This window comes from Nasonia vitripennis (genome assembly GCF_009193385.2).
Source record: "Nasonia vitripennis strain AsymCx chromosome 2 unlocalized genomic scaffold, Nvit_psr_1.1 chr2_random0002, whole genome shotgun sequence".
NCBI classification, from domain to species: Eukaryota; Metazoa; Arthropoda; class Insecta; order Hymenoptera; family Pteromalidae; genus Nasonia; species Nasonia vitripennis.
The window spans coordinates 2,927,532-2,949,905 of NW_022279608.1; the positions used below are offsets into that span (position 1 = coordinate 2,927,532).

Here is a 22,374-nt window from a genome sequence, read left to right on the forward strand (position 1 = left end):
GCCCACTAGAGGAAATGGTCGCATTAATCAGAGAATGCAAAGCCGAAGGCACCAAGCTTATAATGGATTGTGACGCGAACGCACATCACACATGTTGGAACAGTACAAACTGCAATTCTAGAGGAGAAAGTCTATTGGAGTTCTTAGCAACAACAAATATGGACTTTCTCTATACGGGCAGCAGACCCACTTTCCGAAACGCCGTTTGGGAGGAGGTCATAGACATCATCCTGGTCTCCAGGAACGTGTGGTCCCAAGTTAAAGACTAGAGAGTGTCGGAAGAAGTCTTCATGTTGGACCACCAACACATCATGTTCAGACTTGGCGGACAAAGTACGCTCGATCAGCTCATAAGAAACCCTAGAAAAACAAACTAGGTAGGATACAGAGAGGAACTTAAGGCTAAGATCGGTAGCTTCCCTGTCACATACGGGACTGCGGAGAACATCGATCAATGCAGTAGAATCCTAAGGAACATAATAATAAGTTCTTACAAGAACAATTGTAAACTTAGGCTGAAGATGCCATTAAAGGGCGCTCCCTGGTGGAATAAGTCACTGAAGAAACGTAGAAAGAAAGTAAGGCGGCTATACAACCGGTTCAAGCACACAAAGAGTGACAAGGACAAACGAGCGTATAGAGCGGAGCAAAGGGAATATAAGAAGAAGATCGAAAAGGCCGGGGTAAAGGATTGCAAGAGATACTGCAAAAGCCGAAACACGTTATCAGACACGGCCAGGCTATGCAGTGTCCTGCAATACCCGAAGAAGCCACTGACAAACTCGATCAAATTAGTAACAGGGGACTAGGCAAAGAATGGACAGGAGGCCCTAAGGGGCCTGATGAAAACCCACCATCCAGACTTTAGGGAAGTGGCGAGGTCAGAGGCCGTTCAGCTGATGGCCCGCGGAGAGGTCTTGAGACTGGCGAAACGGGTAACAGATAAGGCAAGAATAAGGTGGGCTATAGGGACGTTCGAGCCCTACAAGGCGGCAGGTCCTGACGGCATTTTCCCGGCTCTGCTGCAACAAGGCATGGACGTATTAGTCCCAGCTTTGGAAAAATTGTACAGAGCCTGTTTGGCACTAGGATATGTGCCGGAAGAATGGGGACAGGCGATGGTGACTTTCCTGTCTAAACCGGGTAAGGCACATCACGCGGTCGCAAGGGACTTCAGCCCAATCAGCATGACCTCGTTTTTACTTAAAACTCTGGAAATACTGGTTGACAGATATATCAAAAAGTCATTACTAGTAGAAGCGCCACTGCGCAGCAAGCAGCATGCCTACCAGACAGGATAGTCAATGGACACAGCGTTGGTAGACGCGGTTAGCTTCATTCAAAAGGGCATGAAAAACAGGAGAATAGTGGCTGCCTGGGGGAGCGTACTCTTGTAAAGGAGTGGTGAGGAAAAAAATGCCCACAAGGAGGGGTGCTGTCACCGACACTATGGTACCTGGTGGTGGACGGTTTGCTATGCATCCTAAACGAGGCTGGTGTTACGACGAGGACGTGCTAGCAGCTCTAATGCAGTTCGCACTGGGCCTGGTGGAGAAATGGTGTAATAAAGTAAAACTGGGAGATAACCCTAACAAAGTAAGTGTCATGATGTGTACCAACAGGTATAAGACCAAACTGATAGAAGGGCTTTAACTCTGACTCAACTGGGGAAAAGATATCATAGAAAAATGCGAAAAAGCGGTAGGCACTTTCTGGGCCTGCAGGAGGGCTTTCGGCAATACCTGGGGTCTAGAACCGAATAAAGCGAGATGGCTATATGATGCAATCATCAAACGAAGACTCACACAGGGCCACTAGACAGGGTGCAAAGATTGGTTATGGGAGGAATCACGGGAACTATGCAAACCACACCTACGGTCGCTATGGAAAGACTGTTGGAACTCCCTCCACTAGGCAAGGTAATAAGGGCAAATGCGTGCAGGACGTTCTGCAGAATAGCGGAATCAACGAACTATTCGGATTTCAAGGATGCAGCACTTCTGGAACAAGTTATGCCGCTAATGGAGGAAAGAGTTTGCGACAGAATGGCGGAAAGAATTTATTTCTCTAAGCCGTTCTCGATCGTTATCCCAAAACGGTGTAGGAGCAGGTGCCTGGGAAAGGGGGGACACACAAGAAATTGTGTGCTCGCTCGATCACCATGCTACGGTTTTCCAAGCAGAAATTAGGGTCATTACAGAAGCTGATAAATGGCTGTTGGAGAGAGGCACAAGGCAAAGAACTGTAAACTTCTGTTTCGATAACAGGGCAGCTCTCATGGCGCTAGACTGTATCAGTATCTTCTGAAAAGAGGTACTAAGGTGCAGACAGGCACTGGAATCACTAGCAGAACACAACGCGGTGAGACTGGTGTAGGTACCAGGATACTCTGGCGTGGTGGGTTATGAAAAGGCGGACAGGCTAGCGGGTAGGAGCGCGGACGGCATTCGAGCAAGAAAGTGCGCAGTTGCTGTCGCCACCTGCGTGAATAATAGAGCAATTAAATACCGGCTCAACTTGCAGCTGAGCGACAAATGGACCAATGCTAATGGGCTTAGACAGGCTAGGGCTTTGATGGACAGCAGCCCACCCAAGAAGTGGCTGCGGACCATTAGGGGCCTAAGCAGGAATAGGTTGAGGCTGGCTGTTGGCTAGCTGACGGGACATTGGAGGGTAGGATAATACCTGTGTAACCTGAGACTAAGGGACTCCGGGAGCTGCAGGTGGTGCGAGCTCGAAACGGAGACCACCTCCCACCTGCTGTGTGAACAAGGGTTAATAAAGTAACTACTTATGGTACAGGAGGCACAGCACAATGGGCTTCGCCTGAGTGCTTGAACGGGCCGCCGCAGTTCACCTTTACCCAACAGACTAAGACTAAGACTAAGCTATGAATCTTGACAGTAGGGGGTGCTTTTGCGTAGCGAAAATATAGTCAGCTAGCAAAATAGTGGAGTTCTTGACGACACTGCATATCAGATAACGCAGAAGCGAGAAACTATGCAAAATATGAGTACTATTTAAGAAATTCTCTAAGAATATATCAACTTGGTAGTTATATTTAATAACGCGGCCATTTTCTTACCTCATTCAGCAGTCCATGCAACGTGTACTTGCGTCACTAAGTCATACGATCCTGTGTAAAGTAAAATAACCTCTGACATATAGTTTTGAATTGATATTCCTAATTATTACATTCCAGGCTACACAAAAGCAAGAAACCTGATAATTTAGTACGTATAAACCCTTGTACTAGCAAAATATCAGCAATTTTTAAGATAAAATATCTAATCTAGTAGTATAAAAAGAGATTATCTGCGCATTTATGTGCTGAATGTCTATAAAAATAAGAATTGTTATTCTCCATACGTCGGTTATCGGGTACGCTCGTTCTTTACTTATAGAGACTGCTTCGGCTTGTATTTATGTAAGTACGCCATGTATATGTGTGTGGGGGCTCCGCCGACCACCACCGGAGTCATCGAAGGAAGCAGCGCCTGATCCCCAGGCCTGACTTCCTCTAAGCAGTCGTTTCATCCGGCCATCGCCTTTCCCGCGGCGCCCCCTCCGAGCCGCCACGATGGGTGGCGAGGCTGGCGACGCGGCGAGGCTCGAGCGCCATATCCGGAGAATGCTCCGGTTCGCTGACCAAGCAACAGCGCCCAGATATTATTAGAGAGAGAATCATTTATTTTAATAAAGTCTTCGAAACAGTATTTTATATAACTGACTAGCTTTATTTATTGCGACACCTCGAGCTCAGGTGAGCATCCTAATCCTGGAACAAAGTCCAAATGTGTATGCACGCGCGCGCGCGCGTGTGTGTGTGTTTCTTTTTTTTATGTGGCGTAACAATACTTCCGTGGGGCCCGTTAACTAGACATTTTTGGCTTCTCCTTTAAAGTTTGACATTTCTATACATTCCATATCCACTAAGGTGATTAGGGTTTCAGGATCAAACTCGTCTTCTTTATTCTGCATCGTCCTGCCGTCTTCTTCATTCTGCATTGTCCAGCCGCTTGCTAAACTTACAGCGTCAAGAGTGTTTCAATGACTTGATCCATTCTAACGCCGATTATGCGCTCTAAAATCTTTCCCGGGGTGTCCAGCATGCAGAGTGGTCTGTATAGCTTGTTTTAATGCAAAATTGGGTATGCCATCGAGGCCTTGAGCCTTGTTTTTCCCAATTCTTTTGCATGTAGCCAGCAATTTCTTTGCGGTGATTGTTGGAATGATTTCGTTATTTGCCTCCGCTTCAGAGATATCTGTTACTTCCAGTTAAAGGGGAAACAGTGTGGTCACAATACGGTCCAGCAATTCGAGGCTCTTATGAGGGGGGATATAATCTTCCTTTATCTTTTTGATCACTACTTGGTACGGTTACCCCAAAGGATCCAGCTCAGTCGGATCGCCAACACTACAAAGAGTCACTCCGTCGCTCTCCAAAGTGCCTCGAAAAACCCGAGGCACCTTGGATAGACAGAGAAGAGGGGAGGGATTCTCTCCAAAGTGCCTTGAGAATTCAGAGGCACTTTGGATAACCAGAGAGGGAGAGGGCTATTTCCAAAATACAAATGGCACCATAGAGAGTAAACAATTTCAGCCTTGACCTCTCACTGGCTTGGGTGGGGGGTCTACGTCAGCTTTGTTTACTTCCTCCATGGTGACAGGGTACTATTACTAATCATCTTATTGGATGTGGGATGTATGGAAAGGTCAAATTTCAAAGGAGAAGCAAACTAAGTTAGTCAACGGGTCCCACAGAAGTATTCTTTTGTAACGGTTTAACTTTCCCCAAGAGACTGGATAGTCAGTCGGTTCCAGGATCTGGATAGGGGAAAGGGGCAAAAAAAGAGTCTGTTTTTGTATTCTTAATAATAACAAAATATATTTCTTAAGTAAAGAATAGCAAGTGGGAATTAGTTGTTAAATCCCGGCTAAAACAGAAATAAATTATGGGTCTTGTTAAAAATATTTCGCCTTTACAAATAGATTTGTTTAAACTAGCACGGTTGACAATTTACAAGAATATCTACGCAATTTCGTTACAAGAATGATTCGGTGTTCGCGGCTACGGTATTTCGGTACGGTGGCGGTATGACGGATCGGTGGCGGATTTTGAGGTTAGGAATTCATTCGGTACGGTGGAGTCGTATGCGTACGACTACACTGATCCGAATGTATCGCGTAACAATGATCTCGACCGCTCTGTGTGCGCACCGTAACGGTCGGGATAGTGCAACGAGGTTTAGAGGTTATCCCTCTGATTTATGGAATCGTGTGCGCACGGCTTCACAAATCTTCGTCGCTCGTCTCGTTCCTCTCTTTATCCTGTATCGTTACGTGTGCTCACGTAGACGAGGCTCGATGTCGCTCGGGTGTTCCGGGTTGCCTCGTGTGCTCACGATGGCAATTGGGAGTTTCGGATTTCGGCGTTTCGGGTTTCGGTTCGTCTACCAAATCGTCACGTGTGCTCAAGAGATGACTTCGTCGGCGCAGATATATCTCTCGCTGTTCCCTGTAGTAACGTGTGCGCACGATGCTACCTGGAGTGGAGCTTGAGTAGAACTGCCCATCGTGCCGCGCGATCCGCCTTATAAAGGCGCGCGGCGCGGATATGTATGGGTGCGTTCACGGCGCACCGCGTACGCCGCTCGCGCCATCTGGCGCGTCGTCACTGAGTCGCTCGCCGGTTGCCGCGCTCAGCACTCGTGCGGCCTCCATATTTGACTACTTTGTAGCGTTGGTAAATTATCCTCGGACCGATCGAGAGACATTGCTAAAAAATATAAATCAAATACTGCTAGCAACAAATTTTGTTGCCTTTTTCCGAAGTTGTAGATAAATTAAAGTCTTTTTACTCTTGTAAACGTTGGACATAGAATACTTATTTTTTACAGTTTTCGATTTCTAACTCAAAAACTCCGTAGTAAAATACATTGAAATTTCTGTAGTATATAGCTTGACTCATAACCCATCATCGTATTTTTTTTTCAATGTTGTAATAAATCGTTACGAAGATATTATTATTTTTAAAAAATCACCTTTTTTGCATTTGCTGCCGAACAGTGCGGTCGATCTGGAGGGCCAAACGAGAAAAGGAAGGTAATTTAATTCTCTTTCAAATGCATTAAAGCTAAATTGTTTGTAACAATGGGATGATTAAAAAAAAGCAAAATATTGCTTTCCAAAAATCATAAAATGGCCATAAAAAATATAGTTGAGAAAATAAAAAATCTTCTTTTCCCCAATTCAGAATTCGAAAACGGATAAACATGCCAAATTTAATAACACGGCTTACCTGTATACCCTCCGAGACCCTCAACCTCTAGTTGCGCTAGTTTGACAATCGTTTTTTGGAGGAGGGGGGATATGAAGTGACGAAGTTTATGGGAGCATAAAATTATTTAAAAATTAACAAAGGCAAATAAAATAAAATGCGCAGTCCAAACACTTTGACACTTAAGACCCAGCACCGAAGCCGTGCTTCTCTTCTCGGAAAAAACTGCACGTGCACGGCAGACGCAGCAGTCTTGTTGCAAACTGTCGCCTAGGGCCATAAAAGCTAGCGAGAGAGAGAGAGAGAGAGAGAGAGAGAGAGAGAGAGAGAGAGAACAGAAGTACGAAGAAGAGTTAAGGAGGTGGAGAGAGGAAGAAAGCAACGCTCTCTTTCTAATCACATCTCCCCCGCTAAGGTCTAAGAAACTGATAAATACATTAAATTTTAATTCGAACTAGTTTTAATTAATTTTTTTTTTAACTCACTCATTACGTGAAACAACGATCTCCAGGTCACAAAGCAAAAGGTAAGACTTTATTATAAATTATTCGTTATCTAAAATCATTTCAACTTAAACAAATGTTTTGCCTTCTATTAAAATGCCAAGGTGAAAAATACTCGTATGAGTATTCAAAGCAGCCAACTCGCTAATTCAAATTTGATTGTTTCAGAGATTTTCACAATTTCCACTTAACACTGTGCCAAACTGTGCTATATTATGCTAAACTGTACCAAAACATAAACAAAACACTAAAACAATATTTTTATTTTGAAAAACTAGAATTGGGCCAGACTGTGACATAACTGTGCCAAACTGTGCTAATTCATGCCAAGCTATTGCCAAATATTTGAATTGGTATGTATGTATCTCAGTGTGGCACAGCTTGGCACAGTCTGGCACAGTTTCGACAAAATATGGCACGGTGAGGCATGATTTCTATTTTTACTATGGTTAGATTTTAGTTTAAGAATGATAGTGTAAAGGCTGTACTTGGTATGAGTACAGGCTGTGCGAGTTTCACAAATTATTATTTGAATCAAGAAAAACTAGCTTTCAGCTCGAGAGCCTTATGTTATTAGGGTTACGCGCGGACTGTGAGGTCTAAATACATCCGCTGCTACTCGTCCGTGCGGAAGTCTGCTTGTCCGCTTTCTTGTTCTCAATGCGGAAACCAGGATTTATGCGCAGACGGTATTCTGTCCGCGGCTATTTTTTGCGGACTTTGGAGTGTCTGTCGTTAGTTCCAGTCATTGAACGCAAGTTAATTGTGACACTTCTGTATCTTGTGGAGTTAGCGTTATGTCCTCGTGTGTGGGCGCAGATGGTTTGTCCACAGGTAACAAACTCTTACCTGCACGTCATGTCAGCGTAGCTGAAGGAATTTACTTCTGCCAATTGAGGTTTAATTATTATTTATGATGAAATTGGTTTCAATTGTATTGATTGTTATATTTTTATTAGGCCAGACCAGAGCACTTCACATACGTACAGAATACAAAGTTTTACTGACTTTAGGTGTTGAATTATTATGCTCGCAAATACTATGTTTTGCAGTTATTATCTTATGATGTTTACTATAATTTCTTAGATGTATTTATAAGTAATCTCAGCAACTTACAATTATCACTGTTAGTCTCCTTAGCGGTGTAACCAATGGTGTTGGGACTTAGGCTACATGATTTTTCTTGGCAGTATAAAGTTACTATGCTATTGATCAGCTCCTCTTGCTATCCCCAGAGATTCCACTCGGCTGTCCTTAGTTTGTACTTATCTCTGCGGTATGGATCTGAGTTCAAAGGGCGGTGTATGCTATGCCAAGGGACGGATTTAGCACGCTCCAAATACTAACACTAGCAAACACAGCAGCTTCACCTTAGAATCAGTCGCTACCGCAAGGGATATATCGCTACGTAAAAAGACACTGTATGGATCGGCTTCGGGGTTTTAAAAGCCTTAGTGCCGATGCAAGCAGTTATAAAGTTTAGATGGTAAACATAACGGCAGTCCAATCAACATTCGCTACCTAGGAGTATTGACGCGTGTAAGTTGCCGTAATACGCGCGAGTGCTAACTCATAGATCAAAGCACTCGACCTGATGTTCCGCGATCGGTTTTGTACTGTCGCAATCGCCTTAGTATACGTTGTCTGTATGAGTGCATGAATGCAGTCCCACAGGCGATATACATATCTATAAATGCCAAAGTATATATTCAAATACTTGCACCTCTTCTCGTCTTGATTCTTGATCGAAATTCGCGCATGCACAGTTACGCATTTGTGATTAAATAGCAGCAGTTTCACGCTGATACCTCTAACCGCAAACATAAATTGTATGTACAACAATGTAAGTTTTTATTTTTTAACGTTCGTACTTGAAACAATTAATGAATAAAAAGGATTAAAAGTGCAATGATTTCTAAAAAATAAGCGATGAGCTAATTTTTTAAAAAATTTATAAAATTTGCAAAAACTTAAAAAATATGTATTTATAGGAGGGAAAATGGACATTTTTCCCCTCAGGAAAACATGACTTGTTTTTTCTTTTAAGGGAAAAATGGCCTGTTTTTTCCTTGTTCGAGTTTAAACTTTTTTACACTCACTTGGAATGAACAATTTTCTACTCTACATTCTAGCATGATATAAGGTTCATTTCATGCCTGAGTTGTGAAAGGAAGCCACTTGCTCAAAAATTTTCAGCGGCATTATTATCTCATAACAAATTGTATTATAATGCTAAGACATTACAAACTTTTCAATAATTATTATTTTTTTAAATTATAACAATCTTATACTTATGTTTAGAGTTATACAATTGGTTTACAATGTGGATTTAATGAAGACACACTTAGTGGAATACTAAAATGTGGCTTAGCTCAATACTTATCCTTAGAAATAACAAAAGGAAATAACAGAGAAAATCGTGCTATTACACGTCACTTACCTTGGCTATATGCGGCACCGTCGTTGGTACAGCAAGGGTAAGTAGTGTATCAAATCATTCTTAAAAAAGATCTCACCCGGGCAGCAACATTCAAATTCAAGATAATTATTATTTAAGAAACTAGTGTACTGCTACTCATAAGTTCATCGCCTTTATGCAAGCCTTGAATTTAGCCTTATTATGTGCTAACATCACCAATTTTGCAAGTTCCCACCTAATCTCTACTATATTTGATTATGACCTTGTGGCTTGACTTACGCGCATGCGATCTTTCACTGAAGTTCACTGAGGTCCAGTCTCCCCCACAGGGTTTATCAGCTGCGCTTCATACTAGCGAAACGCTTTATATATCTGGGACTGCCCCTCTCATCAATGCATTATGCGTGCACGCCATCTACAGTACGCTTGGTAGACTATCACAGAGTAAAGACTAGCAACCCGTAGTCGGTATCTTACTAGCATTGATAAGCAGGGAAAAATGGCTTTTTTCCCCTCGGAGAAAAATGACCTGTTTTATCTTCTAGTGGACCTGTCTTTTCTTGTAGTTATCGGTTTCTGCTCGTCTACCTACCAGATGAAACCGCCGTCTCCAGGCTCCCCAATAAAAAATTGTTTGGGACGGCGCTAAAGGCGAGAAAAAAAGAAAATTTTTTATTTAAAGGAAAGACGTTCTTTTTTTCGGTAGTGGCGGCGACGGCAGGGTGGGCGCGATGTGGACGGGTGATGGTGGGGGCAGCATGTCGGGAGATACATACTTGGGTCCCTTGTGGGTTGGCCTTGTGTCAAGGGGTCTGGTAAAACTATCCCATTTCGAACAGCTTGCTGTCGAGCATAAAGCGGCTTTCTCGCCCCGTACAAACGCGCAAACAGTTCACCGTTATTCGGTCTGTTCTTAAAAAAGAAAATAGTGAGCACGTTTAATTATATATCACTCAAGAGAAAAGAAGAAGAAAGCGAGTCATGATTTTTTTTTATTTAGACTTACGTGTCGTTTCGACAATTTAAAGCTAGCAACCCTTCCGTTATTTATATGCCTTGGTGGCAGACGGAGACAAGCTTTGTGTGGCTCCAGGATTCCACCTTCTTCTTCTAGACGCTTCGTTCTTGCACTGATTTGCTCGCTAGAGCTAATGCTTTGGAATTTTTCGGCGGCTAGTTTCGGCCGCTGTTTGCTTGCATTTTGTGTGTTTTTTGTCTTGTTTGTTGCGCACACCACTTTTTTCTCTTTCTTCCTTGCTCTATGGAATCCGTGCATCTACTAGTTTGTTCTGGTTATAAGTTTTTTTATATTTTCCGACTTTTTAGATTTTAGTAACATAATTTGTTTTTTGTATGATAATTTCGTAGTCTTTTCAATTTCTTCAATTCAAAATTTATTTTTCCGCATTTCATTCTTGTGATTCTACTTTAAATATACATTTTTATTAAAATTATTTTGCATAAGTATTTTGTACTTAGTATTTATTGACCACATATATATTCCTCAAAAAGGCATCCTACATAGGCAAACAGGGTTGGCTGTACATAGAGTATATATAATGTACTAATACAAAGTTTTTATTAAACATATAAAATTTTCTTGCAAAATTTAAGTAACAGTTTGTTATAACTTTTTTTTTGTTTTTGTTTACAGTACATATATTTTTCTTATGAACACTTTTAATCTTTTCTTTATTGTGACTTTGCTTGTTATTAAACTTTTGAGATCATAAGTTAATACATTGTATATGTTTATAGCTACAAAATAGCTGTTCTTCTTACTTACAGTTTTATTTATTAGCATAGGTATAATCTTATTTCTAGTATTGCTAGTGCTCTTTGTGAATATGTTTCTTAATGTAACGTAATGAAAAGACACAGTCTCTAATTAGAATAGTTGTCTTACTGAAAGAGAAGTTTTTGCGTTGTAAAGTGATTTTTCTTTATAATTTTTAATATTTTCTTTTGTATTGTTTGAAATAAATTTAGAAAATTGTTGTACGCTCCTCCCCAGGCAATTATACTATGATTTACTAGACTATGAAAAAATGCATAATAAATCATCATTAATGTTTTATAGTCCATTAAATTTTTAATTTTTGCAAAAACAAAAATTCAATACTTAGTTTTTTTGATAATATAATTTATGTCTTTATCCCATTTCAATCAAAAAGTAAGCCAAGATATTTATGGTTTTCTACTCTTTTTATTATATTACTACCTAATTTAATTTCTAACCTGTCAGAAACGCTATCATAGTAGCTACCATACGCTATATATACTGTCTTGCTAACATTTAATGATAACTTATTTAAATTAAGCCACTTTGCGACTTTACTAAGATAATCATTCATTTTGTCCTGGGCAGATGACCACTTGTTATCACTCGCTATGATAACTGTGTAATCAGCATAAGACAAAATCGTATTTTTTGCATATCTCTCAGTTATCCATTTACATATAGAATGAAAAATAATGGTCCTAATATGGTTCCCTGTGGTACACCAATCGATATTTTTTTATATTCACTTTTGCAGTTTTGCATTTTTACACATTGTTTTCTACCTGAGAGATAGCTGTTTATTATATTTAAGGCACTTCCTCTTATTCCATATCTATCTAATTTTTCTCAGTAGAAATAGTGTATAGTGTAAATATTTTCAGCAGATATTTTTTGTTTTTTATTTTCGTGAAAAGAAAAAATTTTTATCGGACGAATATTTTGTTGTTTTTTTGCAGGATTTAACCCAGACTGGACCCCTCAAATATAGGAACTATGTCAATTTTAGTGCGTTTGGCCACGTTGATTGTTCGATACACATATGAAAAATGTGTTTCAACGGTATCGCTATCTCACTTGCAATTACTTTGATTGTTTTTACACTGACATTATCAACACCGCCAGTTTTTTTCTTCATGGAATCTATAGTTTTTAGAATTACAAAAATGTTTGTTGGATATAAGAAAATTGATTTGCATTTTTATCTGGAAGTTTTAGTTGATCAGTATCCAAATTTGGAATTTGGTTATTTAAATCAATGCCTCCTTTACAAAAATACTCATTCATTGTGTTCGCTATGAGAACCTTGTCTTCTATTTTTTGGTTATTTACAACTAAAGGTTCAAGTGTCTTGCTTTTTTAAATATTTTTTCCCAGCTTAGTATTAATGATGTTCCATAGCTGTCTTGGATTACCGATATTTCATTTTATTTCATTATTTAAAATTTATATTTTGCAATTTTAATGACTCTATTTAAAATTTTTTCGTAATTCTTTTATTCATGTTTTAGAACTGAGTTTGTTGGTTTTTTTCCATAGATTATACAAATTTTCTTTCGTCTGACAAGACACTTGTATTGCTCCGGTTATCTAATTTTTTCTTGCTAATAAATCATTATTTTTTCTATTTAAATTTTTGTTATACTTGGCTCTTCCAGTACAGCTATGTATCATCTCTATTAGTTTTTCTAAGGCATCATTGGGGTCTTATATTGTCAACAACGACTGCCAATCAAGTTTTTTAGCATTATTTTTCAATATACTATAATTTATGTATGTAATAACATTCTCGAGTTCTTTCTGTAATTTGAGCTGATCCATGCTTATAAACAGCGGATAGTGGTCATTAAACGGATTATTCAATTTAAAAGACTTCTTTTGTCTTATGTTCCCCAGCACATTTTAAACAGATACTTTTATTATTACATTTGTTACCATTGTGGCCAAACCTGCCACAATTGAAACATGGTTTTACATTACAATAATCATAGATTTTAAAGTTTTGATATCCAACAAAGAGTCTGTTTATATTTTTTCTGACATACTGGTAAATTTCGGCAGGCATTTCTAAAATCACTGTCTGCAGTTCAGTTTTACCGTTTTTGTAGGAGTTCAATATAATACATTTTCTTCTAAAATTGCTGAAATTTCTCTCATTGATGTCATTCTCTATACTTTTGTCGTCCATATTTTCACAATTATCAATCCTAACTACTTTTATTTTAGGATTTATTACTTGTTCTTTGTTGACTTCACATGATTCTACCATTTTTTCGTTTAGGGCTGTCCCTAACGAGTTATCACCGGTGCCCGTTTAAATTGGGTCACCCTGTATATATATATATATATATATATATATATATAGGTGGTTCTCTGTATAATCGAAGATGAAAATTTTAATGTTTGCTCAAACTGTGTATATATATATATATATATATATATATATATATATATATATATATATATATATATATTCTACATCTCGTACTTTATTCCCGAAACAAATTTCAGCGTGATTCCTTCACTTGGCTTCGAGTTATAGTTGGTCAAAGTTGGAATTTCAAGCAATTTTCGCATTTTGTGCCTATTTTTAATGATTTCTAGCTAATAATGGATGCATCTTTAACTAAATCTACCCGAATATATTTTTTGTACGCATATTATTTTATCATTAAACCTTGGTAATAACAATAAAGGTTGCAGCCTATTCGGCCCCGAAGTCTTTATTCTATCAGGCACTTTTATTTCTAGTCTTCCTAGTGTACTTTTTATATTACTTATTCTAATACTTGCTATCGTTTGAGCCCGATGGGCTGTACATAAAACTAACAATGTTGCAGTCTTTTCAGTGTGTTGTTATCGTGAGTTTACTTAAAGGTAGTAATTCTTTTAAGTATCTTAATACAATAGACACATTCCAAATATACGAATATTTAGGTAAAGCAGGCCGTAGTCTATAAACACCTTTAAAAAATCTTGTTATCAAGGGGTCCTCACCCAAGTTTTCTATAGATAACAATGCCACTGCCGACCTGTAAGTTGAATATGATGCTCCTTTATTAAACGAGATTGTTGAAAATTTTAAGAGACTGTTCTTTGTAGGTTTATAAAACTGAAATTTTTTCTCTATACAAAACAGGTGCCATTGCTTCAATGCACTAATATATTGCTTAATAGTTGACTCTGCTAATGAAGCTAATAATATCTCCGTAGATTCCACCAGTACATTCTTCCTTATATAGGCTTCCCTGATACGATCCCTGCAATTAAACGCAGATGTTGTGCCCTAGGATGGTATTTTTTCCTACAAGGAGACAACAAAAGATCAATATCAGGCCCAAAATACAACGGTTCACCTACTACTAAGTTCTTTAATAATGGGAACCACGGCTGGTTTGGCCCAGCTTATACTAAAGGCATTAAAATTTTTAGCTTCTTTATCTGGCATCCAAGAACAGAATCTCTCACATTTTTTGTTGGCCCTGCTTGCGAATAAATCTATGTTTGGATATCCGAAATGTTTAACAATATTTTTATACGCCAAATCACATAATTTCCATTCAGTATCATAGTCTAGACAATTAATCTAGACAATCTCTCTGCTTTTTCATTATCTGAAGATGAGATGTATGTTGCAACTAAGAAAACGTGTTGTGATTCAGCCCATTGCCAAATACTTTTTGTTAGTTTATTATATTTTTAATATTTTATACCACACATCTTATTGATGTATGTAATAGCAGTTGTGTTGTCTACCCTTGTTAGTAGAATCTGACCATTAAACACCTTACATGCTAAACGACTGAATGCTAACTTTACCACTAGTAATTCTCTATAATTAATTGACATTAATTTTTCTTTTTTATTCCGGAAATCAAATATACTGTCTGAACCATTAGTTGCCTGATATCCAGTATCTGAGGCATCTGTGTATATTTCCATTTTAAAATCACCGGTTTTTGTAGGATTCACCGTACAATCTAGTGATTTTTTCCACCACTTTTAATCATTACATATGCTATTTGGAATTAACAACTGTTTTTCATAGTCGAATTCTCGTATTGTGCAACTTTTCTTTGTTAAAAACTTTGATACTAAATTTTGTAACCGAGTCCTTTTCTCTATAGTAAATTAAACGGAATTGATTATAAAACCTAAGTACTGACATTTTATTGATGGAATTAATTGACTTTTGCGTGTGTTTAATAAAAACCCCAATTTTAATATCAAGGACATTGTACTCTTAACATTCATTTGGCATTGATTGAAATTATTTCCTATACATAAAATATCATCTAAGTATATGCGACGTTGTACATCGCAGCCGAGCAAATCGCGCTTTGCTGTTTGCGCGGCAACCTCACTCGATGCGAGGAAGAAAAGACGATCGGTTCCAGCGGGGCCCGCGTTTTCTCGGACGCGAACTACGTCCCGGGAATTCGTGGAATTCGCTGGCCGACGTACGCAAGGGGGGAGCTCGCCGGTTCGAGCTGGCGCGAAACGAGCAGCCAATTAGCACGTCTCGCGCCTCGCGCAGCCAATCGGGCTACGTTATCAGCCGGGCCCGACGGACGACGGCGAGACGCCGAGCGTGCGCGGCGGAGCGGCTCGGCAGTTCCTTTCCGAGCCTTGTCGATAACACTTCGAAGTGACGAGAGCACGCGAGAGGGAATCACGAAGAGAGTGAGAGTGAGAGATAGAGAGCAGCAGCGCCACGACCTGGACCATCGCCCCGAGGAAGAGATCCCTCCCCGGAGACGACTATCCAGCCGTTCAGCCAGAGGAAGGAAGCCGGAACGGGAACCAGGCCTTCATTCCCCTGTCTGCAGAGAGAGAGAGAGAGAGAGAGAGAGAGAGAGAGAGAGAGAGAGAGAGAGAGAGAGGAAGAGCGAGAGAGAAAGAGTACGGGAAGCCAGCACCTCCTGGGCTAGCGAGGCTTCCACTGGGGGACGAGAGACTGGTGTTCGTCTCTCCTACACCAGGTAAGAATTCTTGGGTTGCTCGGGATACTCTCGGTGCGAGCCATTAGGCCGCCGAGAGAAGCGAGAGAGAGAGAGAGAGAAAGTCGCGAGTGTGTACGAGAAAGAGTGAGTGAGACGAGAGAGCGGTGTACGGTGCGGGCGTACACCTCGACGTCGTCTACGCGGGGCATCGGGCCAGTGTACACGAGAGCGGGAAAAGAAGAGAACAGCGTAGCGTAGAAGGATCGCGGGAGAGTGTGTGTGTGCGAGAGCGAGAGAGAGAGAAGCATCGGGGCGTTCGAGAAGTCCTTGCTGCTCGGTAGCAGCAGGTCGGGCTTGCTGCCAACGCGCGGCAAAGTCGGTGCGCGCGAGCATCGAGAAGAGCGGGAGGGAGTAGAGAAGGAAGGGGACAACCGATAGCTACGCCGGCGTCGGTTTAGGCCTCGCCAGGCCGGGACCGCCGGCGCGAGCTGTTAGTGAGCGCGCCGATACGTGTGTGCGTGCTCGAGAGTAGAGAGGGGGGGGGGCGCGTTGGTTCGGCCGACAACGCTGCTGTGAGCGCGCGCTGTGCTCGCGAGTATCCGTGCGGGAGAGAGAGAGAGAGAGAGAGAACGAGAGAGAGAACGAGCGCGCCGGCCGTATCGCTACTCGAGCTGGTCGCGCCGAGCCGAAATTCGGAAGCGGGAGAGAGAGAGCGCAGACGGGTCAGACTGCGCGACGTCAGAGGCGAGAGACTCGAGGCGTGCGCGCGTATATGAGAGTAGAGGTGTGACGGCGAGCCCTGCGTGGCTATTGTGTGTGGGCGGCTACGGCCACCACGCTGTAAGGAAGGGCTGGGATAAATATACGTGCAATACAAGTTAATAAATTGTGTGATTACTTCCTCCTTCTTTCCTCCACGTTCTCCCAAACGTCGGCGATTACATTAAATCCCGAGATTAACGAAAAATCTTGGCGCGTACGAGGCGTCAAGTGTTGCGCACCTGTGTTGGGAGGCACAGCGTCGCAATTGGCATCCCTTGTGGGGAATTCGTGATCGCCGAGTTGGAGAGGAGGAGAAATTGGGAGCGTAGAGAGCGTGCGTGAGAGTGAGAAAGCGCGATGAATCGAGCGGCAAGTAACGAAACGCATGCCGCCGTAATGCAACGGCTGATGCATAGCTCGCGCGAATTTCGCGCGATGAAATTTAAAATCGGCCGTTTGACAGAGTACGAACTCGATGGAGAGCTCGAGGCCAGAGGTTTTGGTTTGCGTGGCTCTGTTGAGGTTCGTCGCGATCGATTATTGCGCGCGTATATTTCGGAAGCCAACCCGACTTTGGAAGGAGTGCCGTGGTATGAGTGGGATATCGAAGGCGAGAGAGTTGCGATAGCCAGCGAGGAAATAGAGCGGCGTATTTTGGGAGAAATTCCACCAAAGAAGGGAAAGAAGAGAAGAGTAAACAATGACAACCAGGTAAGGTTGATCCATCCACGTTCTAGCGAAAGCGAGAACGGAGGAGACGATCGCCGAAGTGCTGTCAATTTAAACGTGCCACCGAGTACGGCAGTGGCGACTACGACGTCGTCGAGTGTAGTCACTTCACGGGCTGGAGCGGCCCTGGTGACTGCTACGGCGGCGCTATCAGGACGACCGATTACCTCGGCAGTAATTGGGAACTTGATATCGCCTCCGACTCCAGCACCGCGTGGCTACCGGTTTGAGAACCGCATGCCAGGGAGACATCCGGGAGCGTGGGAGTATTTCTCGGCTCGAATAGTACGAGGTATAGGCGAATCACCTATCGCCCGACCGGGACTCAGAGAAATTTCGAGCAGAGTTCCTGTCGCCGAAAGCCGACCTCCGCTAGGAAGAGAGCGGTGGTATACGCCATCGACCACTCTAGCGGGAGGAAATGTTTCTGCGACAGCCAACTGTAACGAGCAGAGAAATGAGGAAAGCTCGTCAGTAAGCTCAAAAGCGGGAAGAAGTTCGGCTGAAAGCGAAAGAGAGAGTGAGAATCGGTATCGGGAAACGAACGAACGCTTGAATGAACGCGTGACTCGCATAGGGGAACTCCGCGCGAACGGAATGACCTACGAGCAAGCCAGAGAGAGGGCCCTTGAAGAGGAGCTCGAACTTGAAGGCCAGCGCGTTTTTAATCAGGTGATGAATGAGTTCGATATCGAGGAGGAGGAAGAAGAAGTGCAACGACGGCATCAACGCAATCTCCAACAAGTGCGCGAAGAAGCATGGAACAAAGCGTGCCAAGTGATTCGCCAGCAAAACAGTTTGCGTAGAGAGGAAGAGATGAGATCGGAAGGTCTCCGACGAACCTCGACGCAGGCTATAAAACGGCCAACCTTGCAGTGTCCGAGGTGGGGAAAAGAGAGAATAGCGGAGCCCGTTAGTCAGTCAGAGAACCAGAGAGAAGAGAGAAAATTGTTCTTCGACAGAACGAGGCCAAGCGACAGGAGTTCGGAGAGTCAGTCGGAGGTTCCTCACACGAGCGAGAGTCGCGCGAAGAGGATCCGGAGAAGCGAGCGAGGACAGGCAGAGAGGAAAGAGAGGGCCGCGAGAATACGAAGTCCGAGAGGAAGCTTGAGTTTATTGAGCGGCAGCGACAGCGAATTCGAGCATAGCTCGAATCATGCGTCGACGGGAAGACTCTCGGTGAGAGGTTCTCGGAATGAGAGAATGGACAGCGCCCGAGATATCACAAAAAAACTCAAAGACTGGGGTTTCCAGTTTACCGGCGAAGGCCGAAACGAGGACCCAGAAGAGTTTTTGGAAAGGTTAAGTGATTGCCGAAGAGGTACTCGAGCTTTAGATGTCGACTGGATAAACGTGTTGCCGTGTATTTTCCAGGGCGAGGCGGGCCGTTGGTTCCGAGCCAAAAGAGAGAAAATTCAGACGTGGACGGAGTTTTGTCGAGAATTCAAGTACCGCTACGTTACTGAATATGACAGGGAGGATTTAATGGAGGATTTGAGGAGGAGGACGCAACACAAAGGTGAGAAAATCACGACGTTTCTCGCCAAATTTGAGTACATTGTGTCACGCTTCCATCGATCCCCATCAAAAAGAGAATTGTTGCAGATAGCGTATCGCAATATTCTACCCGAGTATCGGAAGGCTATCGGTGATAAACTCATTGATAGCTTAGAAGATCTTGAGAAGTATGGTCGCCGGTGGGAGAAGCAGCGAGACTTGGACAGCCGTTATGCTCCGCCATTGCCAGCTGAGAAGATGCACGTTCCCGGCGCGGCATATACAGGAGGGGTGACTAAGCCTAAGGTCGCTGCAGTCGAGACGGTAGACAAAGAGAAAGAAAGTGAGGAGACTCAGAAGAAGGGCAAGAAGTCGAAAGCTAAGAAAGCTACGATTTCAGCGTCCGCTTCTGAGTCGGAAAAAGTCGCGAGCGCAAGCACTAACGTCGACTCTGGTAATAAATCAAAGTCGACGGGAAAAGTTGCTGCATCAAGCCAGGATTCGACGAATAAACCGAAGGGCGGAGGAAATCAGCCACGCACTGGAAGGAATCCAGCGGCGGGGGCGGGTAAATCGCCATTAGGACCGACCAACGTGAGCGCGGGAGAGTTTCTCGGCGCGTGCTTCACGTGTCACCGTGTTGGTCATCGCGCCTCACAGTGTCCCGAAGTAGTCTGCTATAGATGCAGAGAGAAGGGGCACACCTCGAGGAACTGCACAACTCCTCCGACGGCGCATACAAATTCAACTCCTGCGCACTGGACTATGGACGCTCCTAAGACCCATTGTCAGTGGTGCGGACGAGAAGGCGTCACTTTACTCTCGTGCCCCGACTGTCGTGTGATAACTACAGCTCTGGGAAACTTGAAGTTGGGGGCCCAGAAATAAAGAAACCGGCGCCCCCAGAACAAGGAAGAACGGGAGGAAAGGAGATTAGAGGAGTTACGTTCGCTCAGCCACTCGTGAAGCTCGACGAAACCGAGAAGAAAGACGAGGAAGAAGCGCGTCGGTTTGCCGAGTTGAGAAAGGTTGAGGAGAAGGCCACGAGGTTACTGAGCGAAAACGAGAAGGAAGAGAGAAGAAGGGGGGACCTGACCGCAGTCCAATTAGACATTAGAGGCTGCCGATGGTTCAAAACGTTAGGAGTAGAGAAAGAGAGCGAGAGACGAAACGCTGCGAGTAGCGAAAGACTTCAAAGCTCGCCAAAACCGCTTTTTGTACCAGGCATTAGCACGAGGGAAAGTGCGGATGAGGGAGAAGTGGTGGCCGGAGCAAACTCGGAAAATAGAAATTTCCTAACAGTGAGCCTAGGCGGGCATGTGTATCAGGCACTGCTCGATCCCGGGGCAACTCTATCGTTGATTGGTCCAGAAATCGCTGAGAGATTTCGGGAGCGGTTAACGAAGAGCACAACTAAGCTCCGCACAGCCACGGGGCACATTCACTCAGTGCTTGGAGAATTGGAGATGATACTCGATATAGGAGGTAAAGAACAAGCCATATCTTTCAAAGCTGCACCGTCGCTCGAACAACCAATGATCCTCGGAATGGATTTTTGTAAGAAGTTCGATTGCGACGTGCGACTGGGAAGAGGTTTGTGGCGTACGGAAGAGGGCGAGTGGCGACCATTTGCTGATATAAACAACAAAGAGGAAGCTACCGTGTACGCGGAGTGTGCCGGCCTGTCGACTATCACGGAGGAGGAGCGAGCGGAGGTGAGAGAGCTCGTGGAAGAGATCCTTAAAAACCAAGGCTCATCGATAGGGCTCACGCATCTTACGGAGCACCATATCGAGCTGATGGACTTCACGCCGATTCGGCATAAGCCTCGGCGTGAATCTCCAGCAAAACAGCAAGCCGCGGTCGAGGAAGTTGAGAGATTGTTTCTTGAAGGGATCATAGAGAGATCGGCGAGCGATTATACAAGCGCACCTGTCATGATCCGCAAAGCCGACGGAACGTGGAGGTTTTGCGTCGATTATCGAGATTTGAATCGGGTCACTATTAAGGATGAGCATCCAATCCCTAATATGGACTCGATTACAGATAGGCTACGCAGTGCTCGATATCTATCAAAGATCGATCTGAAACAATCCTATTATCAGATCCCGTTGTCGCCAGAGAGCAGGAAGTATACGGCTTTTTCTGTGCCGGGCTCGGGCCTGTGGCAGTTTAAGCGTATGCCGTTCGGTCTGTGTAACGCGCTCAGGACCCAACAGAGATTAATAGATGCTTTGTTTGGGCCTGCGTGCGAGCCAGCAGTGTTCGCCTACCTCGACGACCTAGTGATCGCCACGGAGACTTTCGAAGAGCACCTAGAGTGGCTCGAGTTTGTCCTGAAGCGACTCACGGGCGCGGGGCTAGTCGTGAATGAGGAGAAGTGCGAATTTTGTTGTTCACAGATCAGGTGGCTGGGTTTCTTATTGGACAAGGAGGGACTGCGTCCTGATCACGAAAGGGTAGAGCCAGTGAAAAACTTTCCAGCACCGAAAAACGTCAAACAGTTAAGACGATTTCTGGGTATGTTGGGCTGGTATTCGCGCTTTATCGAGCGCGAATCCGAGCTCAAAGTCCCGCTCGTCCGACTGCTGCGAAAAGATCAGAAATGGGAGTGGGGAGATGAGCAACAAGAGGCTTTTGAAGCTCTCCGACACGCGCTCACCGTGGCCCCTGTACTTGCTCGGCCTGATTTTACAAGGCCGTTCAAAGTGCAATGCGATGCCAGTGGCGCAGCTATCGGGGCCGTTTTGACTCAAGACCATGACGATGGCGAGCACCCGATAGTGTATATTAGTCGTGTACTAACTTCTGCCGAGAGAAATTACACGACGACGGAGAAAGAATGCTTGGCAGTGGTCTGGGCTATCAGAAAGCTGAGGCCGTACATTGAGGGGTACGACTTCAGCGTGATAACAGACCACAAAAGTCTGCAGTGGCTGAGGAATTTGAAAGATCCCAGCGGTCGCCTAGCAAGATGGGCAATTGAATTGCAACAGTGGCAATTTGACGTGATTTATCGAAAAGGTGAACTAAATCATTTTCCGGATGCGTTATCCCGAAGCGACGATAATGGCGAGGACGCTGTTGCCGCTTTTGAGGAGGTACAAGATCCGGAATATTTAAAATTGCGAGAACAAGTTGAAAAATTCCCGGAGAAGTACCTAGGATGGCGTATCGAAAATGGAGTGCTTTATCGTTGGCCCAAGGATGCTTTGCTGGACCCGATAACACACCGCGAGGAAGCGTGGAGATTAGTAGTGCCGGAGGAACAGAAGGAGAGAGTAATAAGAGATGCACACTGTCCGCCTTCCTCGGGTCACTTGGGAATAGAGAAGACATATGACCGAGTGGCTCGAGAGTACTATTGGCGAGGAGTCTATCACGACGTGTACAAGTTCGTACAGTCGTGCGAGGAGTGCCAAAAATATAAAACGGCGCAAAGCGGAGCGAAAGGGCTCATG

The 22,374-nt window shown here is 43.6% G+C and overlaps 1 protein-coding gene across 13 annotated transcripts in view; it reads left to right on the forward strand.

Moving 5' to 3' along the window:
• Positions 1-22,374, forward strand: part of LOC100680429 (protein unc-79 homolog) — a 2,400,004-nt gene that overhangs the window by 2,254,162 nt on the left and 123,468 nt on the right. For all 13 annotated transcript variants that reach the window (XR_004345182.1, XR_004345183.1, XR_004345184.1 and 10 more), the window contains one exon: positions 9,085-9,260. Coding sequence is in view for 10 of the 13 variants with exons in the window: in XM_031923950.1 (XP_031779810.1) it covers positions 9,085-9,260 (176 nt within the window). In the remaining 3 variants the exon portion in view is untranslated. The remainder of the gene's footprint in view (positions 1-9,084; positions 9,261-22,374) is intronic.